Consider the following 17,005-nt stretch of genomic DNA (forward strand, 5'->3'; position numbering starts at 1 on the left):
AAAAGACATGTAGCTAGGTTTGTTTTTCCCTTTGGAAGTCAACAATATGCATTCCGATTATTGTTGCCTTCCAATGATACTACAATTCACAATTCCTCAGTGCTGACACAGTATTTTACAAATATATCATAATGTGTTTCTAGCTCCTAAGGTATCTGAAATATAACCAATAAACTAAGAATATGAAAGAATTCTATGGATCCTACTTAGAACAGATTAGATTTTCAGTGGTAGGATGAATGCTATCTTGTACATATCCAACTAGCATAATCTTTCACTCTACATCATCAACAATGATCAATTTTATTTTGAAAATGAAATTCAACAAAGTAACAACTTAATTTATCTGCAATATAAATGTGTTTCACACAAGCAATATGTATTCCTGAGTGCTCCCAAATATAAACATGTATTGGATTGTGCCTAGAATTTAGCAATATTTTTGAATCATAATATATGGAGCAATTGATTTAAAAACATGCTATATTTTTATTTTCAGAATGCTACTGGCTAGAAATAATCCTATTTTGCTCTTTAGAAATAAAAAGACAAATTCTATTCCAAAAAAACAGCTATTAGGTATGCTATATTCATGTTTAGCTAAACTTCACTAGTAATTTGTAATGTTCTATTTTTTTAAAAAATGCCCTACACCAAATTAGCATGGAAAAGTTGCCTTACATGAGCCATAGTTTGCTGCAGGAGTTTACGTGCATGGACCTCTTGCCCCTGACCCATAGAAACGTAGCGTGTCTCAATTTTCAACCTTTTCCCCAAAGCAATGATTGAATCAGTAGGATCGGAGCCCATCGACAGGAAGCAGATGAGAGGTGTGCGTGGATCAGATTCTTCCCAAGTCTTCTCCAAATCTAAAATGACCCCTTCCGCATATTTTTCTCCCATGGTATCCATAATGTACTTCCTAGCCTAATTTTTAAAAAGACATATATTAAGGTTTCACTTGTATTTAATAGGAAAAATGCAGGGACTTTGGAAACAAAGAATTTGCAGGATCTTTGACTGAACATGAATGTACAATCAACCCATTAGAACATTACAGAAGTATGGTGCAAATCTTATTATACCATGTGAGCAGTAGTATTGTGTATATATAAAACTACTAAATGTTCATATTATTTAGAATAATGTCTGCAGGATTCTCACTAAACTTTAATAAGCATAAGGTGCCTACAGCAGTATTTGCATTTCAGCATTCTCACTGAAAGCAACAGGACAAATATCCAATTTGTAAAGCTGGGATTGAAGCCAAATGGTATTCACTTGCTGATATAAGAAGAACAGTCTCAATCCCTTCATCACAAATAACACTGAGATTTACTGGAAAGAAGTGTACAATTACTACTTTCCCCAAAGCTAGTGTTTTGCAATGTCCCTTTAAGGTTCATTCATTTCTTGGAGATTTTCCACAATACAGTGATATCCCTGGCCATGTATACACTACTGTATGTTTAAGCGAAATCCTAGACCTTGAAGAAAAACATTCTTCCCATCCATAAGATCAAGAGCTGGTTTTGGAAATATAGCCCTTGGGAAATATTATATATCTTACCAGCATTCAATGCCATTGATTACAGAATCTTTTTGGACTCCTGAATCGGTTGGGAGTTCAAAGAACCATTTTACACTAAAGGAACAGATCTATTTCTTGAGAATTATCCTGGATTCATGGATTCTACTTGATCAGCAAGTGGAGATTGTAGCCTGAGGAAACTTTGCCTACCTTTGGCTGCTGTACCAATTGTGGCTCTTTTTTGGAGGTACTGGCAATAATAACCCATGCCTTCATTACCTTGAGACTGAATTAATGCCACATATTTTATTGGAAGCTACGTTTGAACTACCAGGAAAGTTTATTTTTGTACACATTGCTACCGTCCATATGCTGGTAGGTTAGAACCATTTCAACCCTGCAACATCAATACTGTCGATACTGCATTGCTATCCGTGTGCTTCTGAATACAGTCTGAAATGCTGGCTTTGATCTCTAAAGTCTTGTATATTTTAGATCCATGTTGCTTTATCTTCTCCAGAATCTGGAGGAACTAAAATGTGCTGCTTCTGTGGCAATAGAAGAATGAAATAAAATGATAGCCTCATGAATGTACATGTTGGAAACGTGAAGCAGTCCTCCCTTCAAACGGCTCATGGAATTGTGTTTGTGTATGTGTATAACTGTATATGTTATGCATAACAACCATAAAGATGCTCTTCACCATATTCTATTATTAAAACTTTCATACATAACTTTCACCTTTCAAGTTAGAACTTGTTGTGATTCAGGGTCAGCCTGTGGGTTCGGCATTTGGGTCAGATGATTCAGAGGAGGAGGAGGGGGGTGTTGGAGAGGTTGCTGAGGGGGTTGGAGAGCTTGCTGATGAGAGCCCTCAGCCAGGCCCCTCCCACCTGGTCACGACGCAGACCCAGCTGTGTGAGCCTGACAGCGTGGATGAAGATGACCCACAGCTGGCCCTGTTCAAGGACGCCTGACGCAGGAGGCAGTCAATCAGGAGTAAACAGAGGAAGGCAATGGGGCACCTCAGAAGAAGGCAGAGAGAAGCCACACCCTGAACTGTTTAAAAGGGGAATGTGTGGGAGGGCTGGTTTGCTGAAGGCAACCGCTTGAATAGCTCCTGTTTCATGGTTCGTGTCTTGTTCTGTTTGCTTTTGTGTCCATACATTTGGCAGGCTTAGTTCCAGCCTCTTGCCTTCTTGTAAAAGGGGTTGTCCCTGCCTTTTCTGCAGGGCCGGTAGCAGGCTGGTACAGAACAGAACTGTCTAACCCAGGGGTAGGCAACCTCGGCTCTTTTATGACTCATGGACTTCATAACTGACTCAGGAATTCTGGGAGTTGAAGTCCATGAGTCATAAAAGAGCCGAGGTTGCCTAACCCTGGTCTAACCTAAAGCATATATACCTACCTGGGCAATAGTTCTGTCAGGACACCAAGACCTAGTAAGGAGGAGACGTCTGAAGCAGTCCAGAGCTTGATCATAGCCACTGGGAACAAGTTCTTCTTCTGGTTTTTCCTTATCAAACCAAATTTTCCACTGTTTTTCTGTCCGTGAGATCTAATAATATAATACAATGAGAGTGTCATATTACACAGGAGTCATCAATACAGCCCCCTTTTCCTGATTCAAAGACAGACTGCTTATCATTTGTTAAGGACATCTCTCATGTTGGAGTGACCAACAGCTATTGAGGTGGATCAAGGTGATCTGGCAGGACAACATTTTCCACAGGAAAATTGAAGAAAACCCCTACGTGAACATTCTATGTCACACCAAAGTGTCTTTGAATGGACAGTGACCTATTAAGGTTTAACTAGCCATTGAAGGACCACCCATTCCCATCAGTCAGGATACTCTGTGCTCCTTGACTATATTAACAGTAGTTGCAAAACAACCCAAAACTTGGCTTGTGTAGCACGTTTTCCCTTAAGGGGGTGAGGGTGTTGGATTGTCAAATATTAACTTAGTGGCAGACCAAAATATATCTTCAAGATTGCTATTCCTATCAGTAAACTCTGACAGCTTAAAATGCACTGCGCAGGGAAGTTCCTTCAACTTTTTGGCCCTTGCTTTAATTCTGTGCTTGCTAAGCAGCACAATCACCAATACAGCAGCAGCAGCTCTCTCCTGTGAGGGGAGCAGTTCTCGTGGCCTCCTGAGGCAAAGTAAGAGGAACGCTGTGGGTGAAGTGATTTTGAGACTAGATTTTCCTCCCATCTTGAAGACTGGAGCATAGCATGTCTTTGAGGCTGTAGGGATGAACTTTCAAAGAATATGATTTTAATTTCAGATAGCTTAATGAGTGGCTCTGTGTTCCTTTCTGAAAGAACCATCGCCTTCCTTAGTTGTACAGGTCCTTATCACTACTTATATAGTTCAAGCTGTAATGAACTATAAGCATTAATATCCAGGGCAGCTTTGTTTGCTCCAAAATGTAATGGAAGGACTTTTATCCTGAGTTCACTTCAATGAGCATTTTACCGGCAAGTTCTTATACTAGATTTAAAGAATTGGTTTAACTTTAAAGTATAAGCTGCATGCAAATAGGATGGATGGGATGGATGGATGGATGGATGGATGGATGGATGGATAGATAGATAGATAGATAGATAGATAGATAGATAGATAGATAGATAGATAGATAGATAGATAGATAGATAGATAGATAGATAGATAGATAGATGATAGATAGATAACCTTTATTGTCATTTTTTACTGTGGGCCCACGGCACACATTAAAAATGAAATTTAGTTGCTTGCTCACAAAGTGTACACATATATAACACACATTTAAACATTCTATATACAACGTATGTATAGACCTACACCCTTACATATAAGTAACATATAAACAATGGTGGGATTCAAATATGTGAACAACTGGTTCTCTGTGTGGATGCCACTTCTGGAAGTCCATACTGGGCCTGGGCAACAAAAAATTAGCTACTAGTTCTGCCAAAGTGGTGCGAACTGGCTGAATCCCACCACTGTATATAAATATTAATCATTGTCCATCTTGAATACATAATAGAAGGAGGAAGCTTTAGAGTTCACAAGGTTAATACTGTATGGAACAAAACTGTGACTGAATCTGGATGTTCTGCTTCGGATACCACGGAGCCTCCTCCCAGAGGAAAACAGGTTGTGAAGAGGATGAGTAGTGTTCCAGACAACCTTACGGACCCTGCTCAAGCAACGCTTATGTGCTATGTCCTGGATGGAAGGGAGGGAACTGCCAATAATCTTTTCAGCCATCCTCACCACTCTGCACCACCTTCCTGCCTGAAGCAGTGATGCTTCTAAACCAGACTGTGATGCTGTATGACAGGATGCTCTTGATCGTCCTTCTGTAGAAAGTGGTCAGTACAGGGGGAGGAAGATGACCTTTTCTCATGTGACGCAGAAAATGCAGGCGCTGCTGTGCCCGTTTCACCAGTGTCTCACTGTTGAGCGACCAAGTCAGCCTACTTGTTAACTGCACAACCCAAGAATTTGATGCTGGTAACCATCTCCACACATGAATCATTAATGCACCAGAGAAGTGTGGCTGTGCCTTCCTTTTCTGAAATCGACAATGATCTCTTTGTTTTTCCCACTGTTTAAAACTAGACTGTTTTCCTTACGCCACTTCACCAAACCCTCAACATCCTTGCAGTAAACACCCTCATTGTCTTCATGAATAAGGCCCACTACTGTTGTATCATCTGCGAACTTCACAATATGGTTGGTGACAAACCTAGCACAACAGTCATGGGTCAACAGGGTGAACAGCAGCAGACTTGGGACGCAGCCCTGAGGAAAACCTGTGCTCAAGAAAATGGCGTTAGAAATATTTGTTCCAGCTGGCACATATTGGGGCCTGTTAGTAAGAAAATCAAGAATCCAGTTGTACAAAGGAGTGCTTAAGCCTAAAAGGCTCAAAGAAATGTTATTTAAAGAAATGTGCTTTATATGTCCTTTGCCTTTGGATCTGAACAAGGCTGGCTGACTGGCTGGCTTGTTTATGGGTACCATCACCACTAGAGATGAAATTGAAATTGAATTGGTAGTAAAGTATGTTCTGTAATGATCTCAGAACACTTGTTTCTGAAACATCAGTGCTTCAAGTTCTACATTTGCCAGATAATATACATCTGAAGCAGATTAACACATTGAAATTGAAATCCATTAAACTGCCAATTGAAACAAACTGCAAAAACAAAATATACCAACTCCTACTGGTACCTACGTGGTCAAGAACATCTGAAAATTGTCTCAGTTTACTGAGCTCCACCAAATTCAACCAAGTCATATCCAGAATCCATCTAGCTGGTTTAGGAGGACAAGCTTTCAGATCCAAAGAAGCACCACCTAGAAATATATGTTTAAAAGTTTAAAGTTTAAAAAGTAAGGTTTTAAAAAAAAAGTAGTTACCAATGCCTCCTCACACACACACACAAACATTCTCCCCCTTATTTAAAGGGAATTCATACACCTACGTTGGAATTTAAGAATATGTTGCCTACTCTGCATGAAGTTGAATATCATATGTTAAATTTCATTTAGAAACCTAAACCATAAAGTCACAAAATTTGCAGGTTGTGGTGTACAGGGCTTATTGGATCAACAAATTCAACATTCCATCAAGTGATGGAGAGCGCCCGCCCTGTGAAGCGTCAGGTTAATATTTCTAATTACTGTTTTGTACAGGCAAGGAGGAAACAGCACAGGGCCATACACCCAGCACGTGATGTACTTGCTATGACCTTTAATCAGAGTTAGGAACTCCTCGTGTTTGACTTTGCCCCACTGCAAATCAATCTTCAAGGTAAGCAGCAACGTGAACAGAAACTTATGCTCCTCATAAAGCCCTCGTGCGGCATATTTATACACTTCATAGGTCATGTGCTCAATGATATTTGCTATTCTTTTGCTTGTAATTGGGCTCTTGACAGACCTATTCAAAAGAAAGGGAGAGGATGAAAGAGTAATATAATGCCTTTAGGGCAAAGATTTTAGAAAGGGTAAAAGTATACACGAATAAAGCATTTTCAAAGCTGTACTTAATAATAGTGAGTTACGGCAAAAGCAAACAGAGTTGCTGAGGCAAATTCAACATGACAGTAAATACTGTTCGATCAATATGATCCAACTGGCTAGGACTGTTTGGACTGCTGAGAGTTCACTCTTCTTTCGGATAGGTTGAAAAGTATTTTAGCTTCATACAATCGACTCCCTTGATCTTTATCCCTACTAGTCCTCCCTCCCTCCCTTCTTTTCATAATGCAGTGACTACTAAAGGTAGGGCCTAGCCTAGACTGCCATCACTTCATATGGGGGTGGGATCTTCAGCAGACGCTTACCAGATGAACAGACAGGATACGCAGAATTGTTATAGATAAGGCATCACCAAGACATTGCTCTAAGCAATTCAAAAAGGCAGTGATCCGCAGCCCCTGCTAGGAGAGCAGATGACAGCTGTGGCTAAGAGGTCTTTGCACAATATCTTGTGCATCAATTGCACCCCTTCCTTGATCTGGAGGCTCGACTTGCTGCCATTCTCATCTTAAGTCACTTCCCAATTGGATTACTGCAATCTGCTCTATACAGGACCGCCCTTGAAGACCATCCAGAAACTACAAACAGGTCCAGAAGGCAGCAGCATAAGTAGCTGGGGGTATACTTTGCTATGTTCATGAACATAATTAGTTCATGAACTACTATGGCTCCAAAAAGTTTCTGAGTGCAGTTCAAGGTTGTAGATGGCACAAAATTGGGTTCTTCGCAGGATTGCCTGTCTCCAGTGCTATCTGCCATCTCACAAGCTGTAGTACAATGGGCACACTTAGGGTCCCTTACCTGAAGCAATGTCATCCGGTAGACTTGATAATAGAATAGATAATTCTAGATTCTAGATAATAGAATAACAGAGTTGGAAGGGACCTTGGAGGTCTTCAACCCCCTGTTCAAGCAGGAAACCCTATACTACCTCTTCTTAAAAACCTCCAGTGCTGGAGCACCCATAACTTCTGGAGGCAAGTCATTCCCCTGATTAATTGTTCTCACTGTCAGGAAATTTGATCTTATGCATCGAGAAAACTCTTAAAGTGAATTGCAAAGGAGTTCTGAACAGTTTTCATGTTTGCAAGCATTAGCACAAATAGGAAGGTTTCACAAAGCATTATGTGTTCAGTTTAACATGATATGTAAATTAAATCTCTATCTCCATAGGCTAAAGCCTAGGACATGAAGATAATTCATTGGTAATTCAATAACTGAAACTTAAGAGTCTCAATTGCTTAAGTTGCACAGCCATATAAATTTTCACAAATAAATAAAGCCAAGCTAACACTAAAAGAGGTGTTTGTAATCTTAGAGATCAGCTTGTTAGTAATTCCTGCTTTCTCACCCTTTCATTTACTTGCTTGTGAATTACTGGAAATGCTACGCAAAGCACAGTTTTCTAATATACCACAGACAGACCCAGTGTCTTTGTTCCAAGCCCATGCTGGATGGGAATTTATGAGAATTGTAGTCCAAAGTATGGGGCAAAGCTATACATCCGATACATTAGACTGTAAGCTATGCATTAGACTAAGACATCCCCCTCAGCTTTATTGGAGACATACACCTGAACGTGAAGGAAAAAATATGCTCAGCATCTAGACATCTCATTGCAAAGGTAAAAGCAGTTACATCTGCCCACTTTTGCATGCAGGAAGAATTTGCCCTTTCTCCTGGGAAATTATTTCTGACTTGATGCTTTCCAAACTCTTTAATGTCCAATCTCTCTAGAGTACTTATTATAGATTCCACTTCCTCTGAATTATTCTCTCTTTCTTGGGCCCTTTTAGAGAATGCAAGTTGGAGGTTTTTGAACACAGATCAGTGCTTGCTATGTCAACACATAACAAAAGAGAATATTTCGATTCTGCTTAGGATTTTTATTGCATTAAGCCTCCTCGTCTGTGAGAATAAAGTCCTTGGAGAGGCTTAAGAATGATCATCAGAAATACACTTAAAATGAGATCTCATTAGAAACCACTAAAGAAAAGACTACACTGTCTGCTACTTTTTTCTTCTCCTATTCCCCAGGGCAGGACATTCTTTCCTTCCCCATCAGCCAGGTGACTTAAGGCTATTGGAAGGCTAAGCTCCAAGAAAGAAAGACAGATCTGTGACAGAGAAGATAGGAAGAGCTTTAAGGCAATCAGAAACAAAAAGTTAGAACTGAGGCATGCAGGGTCCCGCCTAGTGGGCAGAAAAGGAATTGCTACTTCAGTGTTCACTTTCTTCTCTAATATCCTTCCTTTCAGTTTTATTCATAGCATGATTATTACATTGGGAAGCTACAAGGGACTCTACAATGCTTAGAAAAAGTATGGCATTCATGAATATTAAATCGAATTTAGGGAAAGTCACTCCGTCAACCAATTTTGTAGAGCCAAAAAATAAAGTGAGAGGTGTTCTGGATCACATTTTGTGCACGTTCTTCCTATTCCACTGTCATTTATGATCAAACATTTTTTTACGCTTTCAGAACTGCAGAACTTGTTCTCAAATTATGAGATTAATGGCATGGGTTTGGAAATTCTAAACAAGGATGGCTATATCACATCGTTTCAACTATCCGAAAGCTGTGCCAATTTTTGTTAATCCAGAATGTGAAAAATGTGAGATAATCCAAGTTACCTTGCAAGTGAAAGATCAAACAGGCCCAAAAACTGTCGAAGTGAAGTTTGATACATGACGTTTACCATACTCATCTCCGTTATCAGAAAATAGAGAATGCTGCCTCTGGTAGCAACTGAACGAAACAAGATTGGATTTGATCAACAGAGATGTAAAACCACAGCAACTATTAAATCTGTAATTATAAAATCTCCTAATGACCATTAATGTCTGATAATAAATAGCTAAAAAGATTTTGTGCACTGCAACCATTTTCTATTTAAATAAGAAAAACAGGTATCTCCCCCCCCTTGCACTTTTGTTTTTACCACATCACTGTACTATATTCATCTACATATTCAAAAACTGTAATATCAGTTCTAAACTACATCTCTTTCATTGTTATTATTTACTACTCAATAAAAGCCATTCTTCACTTACAGGAGGACTCTTTTTTGGCAAAATTTTAGATATTAGAGATTTATTCCCCAATGCAGGTAGTTTTCGACCACAACTGAGTCCAAAATTTCCATTGCTAAGATAGTTAAGTGAGTTTTGCCTCATTTTACAACCCTTCTTACCACCATTGCTAAATTAATCACTGCAGCTGTTAAGTAAATCTGGCTTTCATCATTGACTTTGCTTGGCAGAAGCCAGCTGAGGTTACAAATGGAAATCACATGACCCTGGGACAGTGAACTGTCATAAATACATGCCAGTTGCCAAACACCTGAATTTTGATCATGGTGATGCTGCAGTGGTCATAAGTCACTTTTTTCAATGCCTTTGTAACCTCAAACAGTCACTAAATGAATGATTATAAGTCAAGAACTACCTATCTTTAGTCTGCTAGTGACAACAGATGAATATTGCAGTTCTAAGAGCTTCAATTCTCCTCATCACTTAATTCCTGTGGATAAGGAAAGTTGCAAGGAAATTGTCACAAACCATTAAAGCTCTCAAATCTTCCTCAATATAGGCTTGGGGCCTAGCTAATTTTGACCCTTAAAATACTACTGTCATGCCCCAGCTATAATTTGTGTATATACCAGGGGTAGGCAACCTTGGCTCTTTTATGACTTGTGGACTTCAACTCCCAGAATTCCTGAGCTGTGCTGGCTCAGGAATTCTGGGAGTTAAAGTCCACGAGTCATAAAGGAGCCAAGGTTGCCTACCCCTGGTATATACTGTTGTTGCTCTCTAGACCCATCTAGTGGCCGGGGGTCAAATACCCATCTGTATTGTTTGGAAGCTGAACCAACCCTTTTACCCATCAATCCTCACTCCCAAAACAAGTGCATGCTGGGAAGCCAGATTCCATTTCCTTTAAGGTTTGGAAGGAAGCAGAAGCACCAGGGAGTATCCAGCCTAATTTGTGGCACATGTTCATCTGAGGACAAAATCCACATCCCATACAAATAGCATCGCTGGTGAGATTTAGATTTATCTGTTTATTTGTTAATTGTTATGTTCACCAGCAACTCAATACTGCTTATTTTGCATTCTGTTTCTTATTGTATGTATTTCTACTTTTCCCAGTTTCACCTATCCTGTTCTTTCAATAAAACAATTCCGTTCTATGCACACTGTCTTGTTTTATTGGAGGACAGGTGGGTTTAGGTGCATGTCAAGCTGCACACAGAGTAAAGTGTAATGAGGACAGAAAAACTACAGTCCAAGCAATAACTACAGTTTAGATCTTAAGTTTGGGAGGGGGGAAATCATCTCACCTGGCCTGTATTCCTCCCGAGCTGAGTTAATCTGTACTTCAGTCTCAACTGATGTTTGCAGTTTCTGGGTCACCTCTTCTGCTGTTCTTTTTGTGTTATTAAGTACAGTGATGAGACTCTCATCTTCCACCAGAGAGCCTTGTGTGCTTGTCAGTCGATATAGCAGGTTATCTTCCAGTTCTTTCATCTTCCTTTTGTTAGCTGTCACATCTTCTATAAGATCAGTTCGCTCTTTCTCCAACTCCTGTTAGGGCATTTCATAAAGACATACATCAGTGCGATGTATCATTGAAAGCAGGCCAGTTAATGCAAGGATCTACAGTGTAGTACCAATGCATTGCCAAATTGATACCCAAAGTATTATTATCAAGAGACATTCATTCATTATCATATGTCATTTTCCTGGGTTGTTCTTTGCCCTTGATTGCACACTTTGATCCAGAGGACTACTTAAAGCAGAGGATGTAGGAAATCACGTTCTGAACCACAACCAGCTACATTAAGATTATCCAAGTGAGCACGGTCAGATTATTCAGACTGCAGCACCCAGGCAGTCTACAACTTTGATGAAAGAGCTAGGAGCCAAAAGCAGGGTGGGAGTAGAAAGATGTTTGGAATTATGTGATGAAGTGGATTGGAAGCATTACTCAGCATGGGGCCTGTAAGTATCCCATAGAACCCACTACCCCATGAATTTTTCATTCAGCATACAGATCACAGGATATAACACTGATTATTACATTAAGCAGATTTAAAGATGAATAACTCAACATTGTTCACATTTAATGTTTCATACATAGTGTCTCCCCAGATGGCATACACAACACTGGTGCTATCCTTAAAGAATGAGGTGAGAGATTCAGGCAGAGATTGTGAATGTTCTAAAAAGATAGCAAATATTGTCAAGGTTGGGGTTCAACAACTTACACTGTGTTGTATTTAGGTCTACAAATTCTGTATGTAGTGTAGTCTGGATGAAAATAATTAACGCGAGTTTTCCTATCAAAAGTAACATTAGTTTGTATCTAATTCTAAAGCTCCTTTATTGTGCAGAATATAATTTGAAGATGAGCTAAAATGTCTTCCCTGTAAAAAGAGTGACCTGTGGCAGCCTGTAAAAACAAATGTAATTGGAGATTATGAAAGTAATTTAGAATTATGGGTTTTCTTTTGACAAGCGGTCATAGAAAAACTGAGCATTAGCTTTGAAGTGAAAGAATAAAATAAAAAAATCCAGAAAGCAATGAGAGAACATTCCATTTGTTTTAATTGGTTTCTATTTCAAACTGGAATGAAAATAGTTGAGAAGAAGACATTTTCCAGATATAAATACATGTAATTACAAAGTTCCACTATGTCATCTTATATCTAAAAGTTTTTCCTCTCTGGACAATAGAAGGTAATTTCACCTACAGCATGAACAATGATTTTACTATTATATTCTGAATATCACTGTATACATCTTATTTCACTATGTAATATACCTTACTAAATAAGATACCTAAAGGAAGAATTAAAACTAGAAAAATGGATTCAGCCTTTTGATGGCAGGAATGAGATCCTGATAATTAACTATAAACACATTATCACCTAGAATGTATTATCATATGTAGTCATTTTCTTTTAACTCATTGTAAAGTTCTTTCACAATTTGAAGCTATTTAAATTTCTGTGAGGAAAAAATCTGTCAACTTTACAGCCAATCTAAGAAAGACAATAAATAGATGTTATGTTTAACTTGCACATTTTTTTAAAATAAAATGTTGGGGAAATGTGATAATGTTGAGTTCTGAGCAGGCACTCAGGGAGAATTTAACTCCATCCTCTCATTGGCTAATAAAAATCACATTTTAAAGCAAACCTTCAAAGTTGCTCTTTACATTAGGAAGAAATAAGCCACTGGAAGAAACTGTTTTTCACTTTACAAAATAGGAGCTCAAATGAAAGCTTTTCAAAAAAAAAATAGGAACATTTCAAAGAAATAAATTATTAAGTTCTCCAGCCAGCTTTCCCCAAATTCTCATAAATTATCCTATTTTTTCCCCATGACTTCTAAGTGCCAAATTCAAATATCAGTTTGAAGCCATGTCAAATTTGATCTCTAACAGGTGCAGAAATGTAATTAGGATCAGACATAATAGTCTGACTTGAACTAATAACTAAATATCCAGTTATCTACTAGATTCAAAGCTCAAGGCAACATGCTGTCTTCTTTTCTTTGACCTTCTGATTAGTGGAATTCAACAAAATCAGTAATACAAATTAGAAAAGTACGATCTGTTTTTGTCCCCCAAACCAGAACGATGAACTTTTTATGAATTAGATGGTTTAATTTAGATGGTGAGGATTACGCAAACAACCTCAGCTTATCAGGGTTTTTTTTGAAAATATAATTTTTATTGAACAACTTTTCAACAGGCTAAAAACAATACAAATATTAGAAAGAACTAAAGAAAATAAGGAAGAATAATGATTAAGTACGGCTTTTGTTTGCAAGCCCACCAAGCATGATAAGATGACCCTCCACGTTATCCACATTTGAGATACCTTTATACATTCTAGACAATTTTTCAGTAGTCATATACCAATGGTACATTATTATATAAAATATATCTTTTAAGTTATAGCAATCCTTTTAACCACATCTTTTCCCATTGATCCACCAGTATAATGAGTCCAAAGTTCTTAGCCCATTTTATCACATAATCTTTCACTTGCTCTTTTTAAGTTTCAAATTTCAATAAAAGTTGATACTTTTGTAGCAATTACATGTTCATCATTTGTACTTAGCTCCAATTCTGTCTGCTTTTCAATTTCAAACGTCATATCTATCTTAAATCTTTATTTTAACTGTGCTTATAAAAAGCATTAAAAACTAAATTCCTCTGCAGTCAATTGCTCGTTTGATTTCATCTTATATTCTCAATGTACCTGTTCTAACAACTCTGGATAAGTTAACCATATTGCTTTACCTACTTTTTCTTTCCTATAAGTACTGAGAAACATAAAGGGATTTTTGGGCAGGCTGGGTTTATATCTGTTCCATATTCTCAATATGGCTCTTGTAAAATAATAATTCCTAAAATTTACATTAGTCTTCACAATATCTACCATGAAAACCATGTCATCCGAACCTCAGATCATGCCTTTCTAATTATAAGATCTTTTTATTCCTCAGCAGAACCTACTCTTTTCTCCAGACTAACCAGCAATTTCAAGTTAGGCAGTCCTAATTCATCTGCAAATGTCCATAATTTGTAAGTTTCTTTTTTAACCTTCACTCCAGCAATTCTCTCATCTCACCTTATGTTTCTGTTCAATACTTCCAAAGCTAAAATAAATTGCAATCTTGACAAGAGGAATCCTTGCCTAGTCCCTTTCTCTATCTCTCAAGGATTTTTTTTAAATTCTCCATTCACAATTATCTGTGCCTTTTGTGAAATGTAAATCAATTTTATCTATTAGATAAAATTATCTTAAAATACTACACATGTTCTCTTCAATCTATATCTCATTGCAGTCTCTATTAAAAAATCTTTAAAACCTCATCATCCATCCTAACAGGAAAAGTCCATTAAGGGTTACCACAAAAACAACCTACGTATTATAAACTTGATCTAATAAACCTACTAAAATCCCTTCTTTCTACATGTATATCTCATTTAAACAAATCCCTCCAACCTTATCATTCAAATCTTGACAGTAAAAAAGAAAGAAAGAAAATAACATAACTGGTTTAACTTTGATTGCATACATTTAAAACACAGCAAATAAAGTTGCAGGATCCAATCTGGGTCGGTCACTGGGACAAGTGCTGGAGCCCAAATTCAGGGAAATTCTCTCTACCAAACACGCTCTGCTAGAGAGAAGTTCCCTGAAGATGGGCCCCAGCATGAGTCTGAAAGCTCAGAAGACAAAATCTCTGGTCCTGGTGACTGACCCACATTGGATCCTGGAATAGCAAATAAAGATTTTCTCATATAACACTTATATAAATGAAATCTTAACATATCATCATCCAGTGCTGATAAAAAAAAATCCAGCCGATGGGCTGGATGCATCATGCCAAAACTGCACTTATCCCAGCTCCAGCAATGAGGGAAAAGTCAAGATACATAGCGACATATCACATGACGTTGCGAGTTTGACACCTCTGGTATATAGGTAGGTAGTCCTCATGTAGTGATCACAATTAGAACTGGCAACTAAGCTGCCAAGAGAAACTATGACTGTGCTTACGCTCTCACTTCAGTTTTCCTTTGATTTACAGATCTACAAAGGCTGTAAATGTGAAGGTTGCTCTCAAAATTACTTTTTTTCACGACTGTTGTGACTGCAAAAAGTCACTGAATGAGGCAATTGATAAACAAGTACTGCCTATTTGTTCAGAATGGAAGTTTAATTAAATTCAAAGAAGAATGGCATCCTTATATTTCATATATCTCACAACAATCTTAGATATTTACAGTATGACATACATTTCTAATATATTGCTTACAATCAATGGCTGGAGTATAATGAGCAGGAAGAGCACAATTTATAAGCAAGTGGTTCTTAATAGGTAAGTGCTTTACAGCACTCTCTGGGTGATTTACAATGTCAGCATATTGCCCTCAACAATCTGGGTCCTCATTTTACTGACCTTGGAAGGCTGAGTCAACCTTGAGCCCTGTCAGGATTGAACTCCAGCCTGTGGGCAGAGTTTGCCTGCAATTCTGCATTCTAACCACATTCTGTATCACCAGGGTTAGAATGTTCAAGTGTGATTGTTTTCTTTAGATTTTTCTCTTTTTCATTTTCTTCCTTTGTATACTGTATTAGTAATACCTTTTATTCCTTTTAAATGTTTTTAAAAATAATTTATTAGAACTTATAATTCCATATCTTATTGTATATTAGTCCTGACCTTTGTATTCTGCATAGAGGTTACTAGTTATTACAGATCAAAGATATTCCGGTATCTTTAATCACTTAGGAATATGGAAAAATCTTAACTTCATATTTGTAAATTCCTTTTACTTACCTGATTCTATTTCTATACTATTTTTTCTTACACACAAATATTATTTTAAAAAAGCCAAATATAAATACCAATCAGGGAAAGAAAAGAAAATAATTTGAGAGATCTTAGGGAGCAAAGTCCCCTTCATGGATTTCTGCCTTGTCGTGGCGAAGGGGCTTGTGTAATTCAATGAAGCTATGAGATATGCCGTGCAGGGCCACCCAAGACGGAAAGGTCATAGCAGAGAGTTCTGACAAAACGTGATCCACTGGAGAAGGAAATGGCAACCCACTCCAGTATCTTTGCCATGAAAACCCTATGGACAGTACCAAAAGGCAAAATGATATGACGCTGGAAGATGAGCTCCTCAGGTCGGAAGGCGTCCAATATGCTACTGGGGAAGAGCAGAGGGCTAGTACTAGTAGCGCCAGAAAGAATGAAGCGACTGGGCCAAAGCCAAAAGGATGCTCAGCTGTGGATGTATCTGGTGGTGAAAGGAAAGTCCAATGCTGTAAAGATTTTTTCTCCATAGGAACCTGGAATGTAAGATCCATGAATCAAGGAAAGCTGGACGTGGTCAAACAAGAGGTGACAAGACCGAACATCAACATCTTAGGAATCAGTGAACTAAAATGGACAGGAATGGGTGAATTTAATTCAGATGACCATCAGGTATACTACTGCGGGCAAGAATCCCTCAGAAGAAATGGAGTAGCCTTCATAGTCAATAAAAGAGTAGGAAAAGCAATACTGGGATACAATCCTCAAAATGACAGAATGATCTCAGTTCGAATCCAAGGCAAACCATTCAATATCACAATAGTCCAAGTCTATGCCCCAACCACCAGTGATGAAGAGGATGAAATTGACCAGTTCTATGAAGCCCTACAGCACCTTATAGAAGTAACACCAAAAATGATGTCCTTATATAATGGGGGATTGGAATGCTAAAGTAGGAAGCCAAAAGATAACCGGAATAACAGGCAAGTTTGGCTTTGGAGTACAAAATGAAGCAGGGCACAGGCTGATAGAATTTGGTCAAGAGAATGCGATGGTCATAGCAAACACTCTTTTCCAACAACCCAAGAGAC

At 38.2% G+C, this 17,005-nt stretch overlaps 1 protein-coding gene across 1 annotated transcript in view; it reads right to left on the reverse strand.

Annotated features, from left to right (window-relative positions):
• DNAH5 (dynein axonemal heavy chain 5) overlaps positions 1 to 17,005 on the reverse strand; it is a gene marked incomplete at its 5' end in the record, with an annotated part of 158,139 nt that overhangs the window by 18,805 nt on the left and 122,329 nt on the right. Inside the window, 6 exons of the mRNA XM_081325578.1 lie at positions 682 to 927; positions 2,940 to 3,089; positions 5,761 to 5,882; positions 6,278 to 6,468; positions 9,204 to 9,318; positions 10,913 to 11,156. Of these exons, the coding sequence (XP_081181704.1) occupies positions 682 to 927; positions 2,940 to 3,089; positions 5,761 to 5,882; positions 6,278 to 6,468; positions 9,204 to 9,318; positions 10,913 to 11,156 (1,068 nt within the window). The remainder of the gene's footprint in view (positions 1 to 681; positions 928 to 2,939; positions 3,090 to 5,760; positions 5,883 to 6,277; positions 6,469 to 9,203; positions 9,319 to 10,912; positions 11,157 to 17,005) is intronic.

Source organism: Vipera berus, assembly GCF_964194415.1.
Source record: "Vipera berus genome assembly, chromosome: 3".
Lineage (NCBI taxonomy): Eukaryota > Metazoa > Chordata > Lepidosauria > Squamata > Viperidae > Vipera > Vipera berus.